The sequence below is a fragment of the Periplaneta americana genome, chromosome 10, assembly GCF_040183065.1.
Source record: "Periplaneta americana isolate PAMFEO1 chromosome 10, P.americana_PAMFEO1_priV1, whole genome shotgun sequence".
NCBI classification, from domain to species: domain Eukaryota; kingdom Metazoa; phylum Arthropoda; class Insecta; order Blattodea; family Blattidae; genus Periplaneta; species Periplaneta americana.
The window spans coordinates 92,416,354-92,425,876 of record NC_091126.1 but is presented as its reverse complement, the minus strand read 5'-3'; the positions used below and the strand labels follow the sequence as shown (position 1 = coordinate 92,425,876).

Sequence of the window (9,523 nt, the reverse complement as noted above, 5' to 3'; positions counted from 1 at the left end):
CATCGATTTGTGTAATGGATAACATGAACTGCACAATAAATATGAACATGGTGTGTATTGTATTGTATTATATTGTATTTATTAACATTCCATGGTCTTCATGCATTGCTTTACAGCTAGAATATGGAACTTAATACTATTATAAAGTCTTAATTTATAGTCACAGTCTAGATCAAATATATACAGACGAGATTTACAATATAGTCTACTAGTACAACACATAGTTTTAGTATCAATTTCATGAAGTGTTATTGAATGTCATGAATTCACCTACAGAATAGAAGACGTGAGAAATTAGGTACTTCGTTAATTTGGCCCTAAATAATCTTATGTTTTGTGTTTCATTTTATATCGATAGGGAGGCTATTAAAAATTTTTACTGCCATATAACGCACTCTTTTTTGATAGCACGATAGACTTGCCGATGGAGTATGAAAGTCATTTTTGACGTGTATTTATACTATGAACTGTTGAATTAGTTACAAAGTTTTCACGATTACATACGAGGAAGATTATTAATGAAAAGATATACTGACAAGCCATGGGCATTATTAAGCTTATTGTGGATGTAAGCTTAAATACTATTTACTAATTTCTGTATTATTCTATAGTGTTTTAGGCCAATTCTAAACTATTGTAGTATGAAATGTTAGAAGTTCAATATTAACCTTATTTTTGTTTCAATTCATTATGTCGCGTTTGTTTGTTAATAACAATGTTTCAGTTATTGGCATGGTGCCCATTGCCAGACTGATCGTTGAACAATTTGATAGAAAAGACACACCTAAAATCTGCTGAGAATAGATTGCACCAAACTGTACCAACTTTTGAAATGCGATGAAATAATTTGTAAATAAATAAGTAGGCCTACATGTCTATAATTTCTATTGAGTAGCCTATCTTCACTTGTTTAGTTTTGAAGTTACTAATTAATTTTGCCATGGTTTATTCATATGTTGGTCATAGTGGCGCCCCTTTGTTTGTCTGCCATTTTGTAAGACCATAAAGTAGTGAAATGAGACATAATATGAAATAAAATAAAACACTTAATATTTGAGGAGAAAAATTCACTCCGGCGCCGGTAATCGAACCCTGGTTCTTGGTACTACGTATCGAGCGCTCTGACCACTGAGCTACGCCGAATCCAATCCACAGCACCGCATCGAATTCTCCTCCTTCAATGTTCCATCCCAGGTGCCGGAACGAATTTTTCTCCCCAAATACTAATTGTCAATATTACAGATATTCCTATCACTTGGTGCAGTAGAAGTGATTTCTACTGCAATAGTTTTCTGGAAAATTTGCATCGGTGTCATGTGTTATAGGCCTAATAAATTGTAAAAGAATAATTGTTGTAACCGGACGTGACCCACTACACTAAAACTCACATTAGGCTATATTTAGAGAACTTTAAGAAAACGATATTTTTAAATTGTAATATTTAAACCGTACTGTAAGAAGAAAAATACTTTGCAAAATTGAAATTGAATTTACATTAGTAAGAACGTATTTATCTGAACAGACTACATGTCTCACAACACAATAAATCACTAACAATTGACACTTATTCACCCACTTAATATAGACTAAAGCCTCTGAACCTGAGCGAGATGTGTTTAGAAAGAACTCGTTGTTCATACCCTTCTAAATATAGCTTGCTCTGATAAAACAGTAAATCTGTTCTCCAAATGTTAAAGAACATGAATTCCTCTTCACCTATGCTTAACTTAACAAGTCGAAATTTGAGTTTTGTCCACCTAGATTGGAAAAATTGCACACTGTGCCACAGTCTACTATATACAGTCGCGAAGCTTGAGGTGTTTTTTGCAAATCTCGTGATAAAGCGCTTCAAGCGGTTAGCAACTAGAAACAATAGACTGTCCATGGTCGACTTTGGACTGTGTCGTATTTCTATCGAGTGCTAGCTCGTTGCGTATTTCACATTGATGCTTGTGAAATGTTCGTTATTGGTTATAATGAAAATGTTAATGACTAAAATATAATAATTGGAATAATAATATGGGACAAGGAGAAAACGATTGTAGTGCTATAAACTGTAGCAACAGTAAGAGAAAGAGGCCAGAGTTATCCTTTTTCCGATTTCCGAAAGATTCAGAAAGGTTCCTGGGTTTCCATAAGAATGCTGTGCAGAAACAAAACTGTTAATTTGAAGTTCTTTGTGACTGTTAGAATACATTATATCCTTAAATTTCACAATGAAATGTTTCGGTCTAACCGAAAGGACATTAGAAACCGGTTAAAGTTCTGTCACTTAGGCTGCTAAATTTCCAGAGAAATAAAGGTTAGGTCTATTTTTTTTTCAGAGGATATATTTTTAATTGTAGCTATTAATTTTGTTATTATTTTTATGTGTTATTTTACTAAAGACGTAGAAAAATTAAGTTTGTTTTAATGAAATTTATTGATCACGTTTCATTTCCAATTCTGGTGGGATTATTATTGCTTAGGCCTACCTTTTTCTTCAAAGGATATGTTTTTAATTATAGCTGTTAATTTTGTTGTTATTTTTATTTGTTGCTTTACTAGACACGTAGAAAAAGTCTGTTACAATAAAATTTATTGATCACGTTTTATTTCCAATTCTGGTGTGATTATTATTGCTTAACCTCATCCCACTTTGTTAACTACGTAAGTCTACACTACAAGTACCGGTACACGTAAGTTACTCCAATTAATTCATATTTCCATTATTATTGTTGTAAAGAGAAATGCAAATTAATATTTATTGGTTTCATTGTTAATTATCGCTATAATCTTGAATGAGTGAAGCTATTATAGTAAATTTCAGTTCGCTTTGCACAAACAAAAATTATATTAACTTATTTCTTGCAGGTATCTTCGAGTTTATGGTGGAATTTAATATACTTCATTAAAATAATAAATTAACTTTATGCATTTAATATTTCAATAATGGAAGGAAGGTGTTAATTTTTCCAAAAGAACAAGACAACGAAAGTGTAACATATTTTGTCGGCTGCTAGGAGAGAGATCTGCGATGATGAGGCGATAGTAGCGATCCTAGTGGTGGGCAACTACCTATGTTTGCATTTTTACTACATATTGAGCTTCGAGACTGTATATAGTAGACTATGACTGTGCTGTGTGGACACACTCATTTATACTGCAATGTGCACCGAAGCGGTGGCAACTTAGCGAAGCGAAACATTTGCCACCGCTGCGAATATTTCGCGTCGGTGTGAGGGGGGGTCTTTGTGTATATAGTTCATTCTTATTTACTGATTTCGAAATCAATTATTTGCAAACATTTATATAAACAAAAACAATAATTTCGACATTAATTTATGAAGTAAACAACAGTTAGAGAAATTAATGATTTTTACACTGTGAAATAAAGTTTGATTAAAATACGGGACTTTTGCGCGACCCGAAAAAAATCACGGGAGCGCAGGACACCTAGGCCGTAAAAAGCGGACTCTCCCCCCCTTTTTTTACGGGACGTAAGCTTATCAAAATACAGTAGTTATAATTTTATTTAATACCGGTAACGTGTGAACTTTTATTAAATTAAATAGATGACGGCTTATGTTGTTAAAGTATTATGGCTTTAACGATGGCAATCAAAGTATCGATGTGCACTATGACAAAATACGGTATGCGCAGCTTCGACAAAGACAGTCTGTCATCACATTGTTCATGTTTAAGCAATAACACAGTCAGTGCATGATAACGATATTTCATCTGTGCTTTTCCCTTAACACCATTATTTCATTGTTTTTACATTTCGAACATGCATTACATAAGATATTAGTACTTCCTGTTGCAATATATTGTATTTTCTTTCATTATTTTCTATTGTAAATAGCTACACTACAGGTATATTGTCCTTTTTGATATTTGTGAACGCAAACGTAACCAGTGACCTCTGGTGGATGTTACGGAGATCACGCATATGGCAACTCGGAACAAAACATCTGAAGAAAGAGTAGATTGAATAGTGCTGGAGTTAAGGTAGCAAATTTAGTGAGGGTTCTAAACCCTTTATTGCAGCTGTAAAATGTCGTCCCCGAGTGCAGGTAAAAGGCGAATGGACACAGACGTTATAAAACTGTATCCTTTGTGCAAAATCGTGATTTTTAAGGTCATGAACCAACCTTGACGTGGACTATCAGCTGATCTGGTCTCATGGCTGTTGGTTGAAGGATCGAGCTCAATTTCATACATTATTTTCACTTTCATAAGTTTAAAATTCATACCTATTCACACGTACCACAAATTAAGATTGTTACATTATTATGTATATGTATGTTTTTTATTGCTCAATCTGTCATGATTCAGCTTGTCACGGGAAGGGTTTCTGTATGTACACATTACTGACAGTGGATTGTCAATTTACCATTGAGGCAGTTTTGACAGTTTATAACCATTTTGCATTGTAATATGGTTATCTGGACTTTTTTAACTTAATTTATTAATTATGTTGTAATTACTCGCCCAGTAGTCCTCATTCTGTGACTATTTTCTTTCACGTTACATCTCTCTTTCTCTTTCACGAATGATTTAAAATTTCAGTAATATCATACGACGTTCTCACTTATTTTTTTTTTAAGAAATATTCTGTTGTACATATTCGTAAGTATAAACATTGGCAATTGTGATGAATCGCATTCATGAAAATATTATTGTTTTTGTAGCTGGACACTTCCTTATGGTATTGTGGACAGTTTGCTTTGTTGTTGTAATTAATGTAATTTCTGTAAGTGATTATGAAAGTCATATTGAGGGGGGGGGGGAAGTTTATGGGTCTAGAAAGAAATGCGAGTCCAGGTTATCGTTCTAGCATTACTAATTTTGAAGATATGACAATTTGTGTAAAGGTATAAAAATATCTCGTCATTCATGCTTGACCTAGTCACTGGACTGTTTCGAAACCTAACCTCCATTGTTTACTACATGTTATGAGGTAAGACTATGAAAAGTTAGGTGTAATTTTATAATTCTAATCAACTCATGAAGACGAAACGGGCAAAATATCCAAAACTGTGAAGATACTTGGGGAAAATCTGAATAAACTTATTTGTTATGAAGTTGATTAGTTCATCTCATTACTTAATGTAATTGGACCATATTTACATTTTGAAGTCTGTTGTCAGAATTGAATTTTAATTTGTCACGTACATAGGCCTAGGTCTAATATTGTGGAATTATAGGTCTGTGATGAAATGTAAATAAAATGGTCGTTGACCTTGTACTGTGTGTAATGCGTAGTAATTATTAACGATTGCAGAACAGGTCATATATTCCCCATTAAATTAGGAAATTTTTACGAGGAATAAAATGTAAAAATTCTGGATTGATTAATTAATTTGACCTATTGTTGATCGTACATAGTGAGGTCTTAAAGTGAATACTGCTACAGGTAAGTTATAATAGTGCTGTCTTTGTTCTGCATTAATATGTTGGCTATAACGCCATTATTAACAAGTTGAAAACAATGTTTATTAACTACGGTTTGATAGCCATACACTAAGAAATCAATAGTTAAATTATTTATATAATCTGATTTGACCTCGTCATAACATGCTATAATCTTTTCAGTTCTCCATTTGTTTAACAAGGTAAACTGTAAATTGAGTTACGACTATTAATGTTGGCGTAAAAAGAAATTAAATGTAACAATTCAGTTACAAGCATTCCATTCATTTCTGCTACACAAATAGTAGACAGAAATTCCACAGTAGAGGTCAGCCATTTCAAAGTAACAGATGTGACACTCAGACTCTGTGTACAGTTAAAAATTCGGGCGCGTTTCCGAACAGAGGCAGCGACATTTCCCCTAAGGTTAGAGCCCAGTTTAGGTGTGTGTGTATTAATCGAAAAAAAAAAAAGAAATGTCATATAAACATGCGTCCTATTCTCAATATTTTCTAGCCCCTAATTTTTTATTAATACACACACACACACACGTCTAAACTGGGCTCTAACCTTAGAGGAGATACCGCTGCCCCTGTTCGGAAGCGCATCCAAAAATTCCGTAGACACTACATATTAAATATTACAATATATGAATCAGGTTTTTTTATGATCTAACACCATGTCAAATTTAAAAAAATAAGTAGCAAAAGGTAAGACACAATATTAAATTACAGATGGTAGGTAATGGACGTGACTTGCACAGATGAAACTTTTCACATTAGGCAGCTTAAAGTTAAATTTCTGTGATTCTGTTAGACTTAGACAAGTAGATTTATTTTTAACAATGTCTGAAGTTGTAAGCAAGTGGCTGGTACAATGAAAACCTGTAACAATTTTCTTAGAACTTTATTAACAAATTTTCTTTTGGTTAACGGATGTGACGAGACATAGTAACGGATGTGACATTTACATTCTATTTCTTTGTTTCTTCATTTCAAAGCAGTATTAAACACAACATTGTCGATTATATGAAGTAAAATTAAGACTTCAAAGAATGACAGATGATTTTCATTCTCAAAACACAAATTAATCTATAAATAATTTTACCATAGTCTCACATTGTTCGACATTACTGAAACTTTGACTATTAATGAAGGTCTCATAGTTAAAAAATATTATTACAAATAAAAATAAATGAACATTTTTCTTAATAAATATTACTTAAATGAGCGTAGTTCTGCAATGTTCGAACATGGTGAGGCACTCAAGACATTACAAACTTCGTCTTATTTCATATGAAAAACTAATCGCAATATCTGTGGTGAAATCCATAACAGTTGAAACATTAAGGGGTAGTGGAGGACAGCGAATATATTTTTATAATAAGGTGGAACAAACACGACAGGCCGCCTCCCACAGAGTGAACATTGGCGAGTATCGAACTTTGCCATACTCAACAAACTTGAACCGAACGTAGCACCTGTAATGCACAACACTAATTATACTGTACTCAAGAAATCCTATTTAGTCTTGAAAACATAGGCCTACAATAGATTATTTTTAAACTACATACATTCACAATTGTCACATTCATTAAACATGCAGTCTTCATTTGTTTGATCACAGCATACAACATTGAAATCTTTTTTGTGAGTTTCTGGAAAATTTTCTTCAAAGTGTTTACATAGAGCCTCGACCAAAAAGGAAAAATTGAAATACCGCTTGCACACACAAATGTTATGAGGAGTCTTACTAGCTGTAAGAACAAACTCCAGCCTGAAGAAGGAAAATTAGGTTTTTGAGTTCTTTATATCAGGGTACTTTTCTTTGAACTCCACGTAGGCCTTACCTACGCCTACATCCATTAACATGTGACGGACTGCCATTAGTTCTCTTTTTCCTGTAACCATATTTTAATAGATTTAACATTTCACTCCCCAGGTGCTTGTTGGCTTATTTCATCAAGACACTAAAATTCTTTCACTCTAGCCTCAAGAACTCTCTTATTTGATAGTCTTTCCTGTAGGACCTTTCTGAAAAGTTTTTTTACAATTTTTAGGTTTAAAGGTTTGTGTAACTTTGTTAAATTGTTTACATTTACCAAGATTGAAAGATTGAAATGCCTTTTTGTCTGCTTTTCAGTGATCTAAGAGCATAGGCAGAGAGAGAACCGTTTCCTTGGGGGGGGGGGCAAAGGAAAACAATAGAATCTCGATATTTAATGAAGGTATTGTAAAATAAAGTAAAATTGTAACAAAATACGAGTGTACAGATAATTTTCCTTTTTTTTTTTGTTCCTCTTGTACAGAACTGAGGGACCCGAACACTTGCACTGCAGCCTGAGGCTTATTGTGCTTACCACTCCTCTTTTGTGAATGATTGAGTAGTCGAATGGCCACGCTCTTGTAGAAGTACAGCATGCTGCACCATGAGCTTAACTCGTCCTATTGTATGGATGATGATATGTGAATTAATGATGGCGAAATGAATTCGAGGTCCAACACCGAAAATTAGCCAGCAATTATGCTTCAATTGGTTGAGAAAAAACTCCAACCAAGTAACTTGTTCCAACCAGGATTTGAACCTGGGCCCACTCGTTTCATGGCCAGACGTGCTAACCATTACGCCACAGCAGTGGACCAATTTTACATTTACTTTATCTGTTTATTTAAAAAAGCAAGATATCTTATGTAATGTAAATTCTAATTATTTTATTTAATCCCGTCTTTAAGTTTACTGGGATCACTTTTCTTTTTACTGCATTGCTGTGGAGTATGTTATTCATATTTCTCCAAGTAGCTGCTTGAACACCTGCAGAGTTCTAGCACATCAGTTACAAAAAAACATTACAGTGCTTCCATTCCTAATGAGGTATAGAAATTTAAAATAAATATTGTAGTCCGCAGGGCATGTAGCATGTATGGGGGAATCCAGAAATGCATATAGTGTGTTAGTTGGTGGCCGGAGGGGAAAAAGACCTTTTGGGAGGCCGAGACGTAGATGGGAGGATAATATAAAAATGGATTTGAGGAAGGTGGGATATGATGGTAGGGACTGGATTAATCTTGCTCATGATAGGGACCGATGATGGGCTTATGTGAGGGCGGCAATGAACCTCCGGGTTCCTTATAAGCCATAAGTAAGTCCAGACACATGGTCTGAAGACATTAATTGGTCAATTTAAGCATAGAAACTTGTTCATAAACAAAAGCAAGAAAAATCTTTTGATCTTAGAATGTAGGCTTTCACAGCCGGCATTGATAGGATGCGTATTTTCCAGGCTAGAGGGCCGTGGTCTGTTGGTGTTACAACCAAACGTTTTGTCCACTACTCCGGTGGACATCTTCAGTGGCGTGGTACACGTGTGCGGAAAGATCTGCTGTGCGTATCAGGAACTGGCATTGAGACTGGTAGCACATCGATATTTAAGGTGTGGGACTGTTGTTGCTTGTTGTCACTGTGGTCCACACCAGTGGCTTCGGTGTTCTGATTGTTTGTCATAGTGTCTAATTGTCGGAGAAAGGGTTTGATGAGTGTGCTTCTGAGGGCCGGATACCAAGCTTTGTTGACCTTGAGTCCTTCCTCCTTACGGTTAAAGTTGTTTGTGTGTTTGTGAATTTCAATAGCTTTCCAATGTAACCTGGCATAGAAGTGTGGTGTACTGCTTAGGATGTCGGTGTCCTGGAACCTGATGTGATCCCCATCATTAAAAAAAGCATGCTCGGCTACGGCTGACTTGTCCATGTGACCTAGACGGCAGTCCCTTCTATGCTCGGTGATTCAGGTCTTGAAGCTATGCTGTGTTGTACCTATGTACACTGGCCTACAAGAACACGGGATTCTGTATACTCCAGCTGATGAAAGTTGGTCATGTTTGTCCTTGACAGACTGTAAGCAGTTATGAGTCTGCCTAGTAGGAGTGAAAATTGTCTCCACGTTTTGTTGTATCTTGCTGATCCAGTCTGTAACTTGTCTGTAGTATGGGAGAAAAACCGTGCCTTTCTTGATTTGGCCTTGTCTCGGATCAGGTGGTGTTTGCCGTCTTGGTTTTAAGGCTCTTTTAATTTTTGCTGTGGAGTAGCCATTGGCCTCCAGTGTAGACATGAGGTGGCCAATTTCCTGTTTTAGA

The 9,523-nt window shown here is 35.1% G+C and overlaps 1 protein-coding gene across 3 annotated transcripts in view; it reads left to right on the top strand.

The window, feature by feature from the left end:
• Positions 1-3,897: 3,897 nt before the first annotated feature.
• The window catches only part of LOC138707891 (ubiquitin-conjugating enzyme E2 H), a 131,344-nt gene continuing 125,718 nt past the window's right edge, over positions 3,898-9,523 (top strand). For 2 of the 3 annotated variants that reach the window (XR_011334417.1, XM_069837933.1), the window contains exon 1: positions 3,902-4,089. Coding sequence is in view for 1 of the 3 variants with exons in the window: in XM_069837933.1 (XP_069694034.1) it covers positions 4,037-4,089 (53 nt within the window). In the remaining 2 variants the exon portion in view is untranslated. Of the gene's footprint in view, positions 4,090-9,523 lie in introns of all 3 variants that reach the window. The other variant, XR_011334418.1, reaches the window with a different exon arrangement.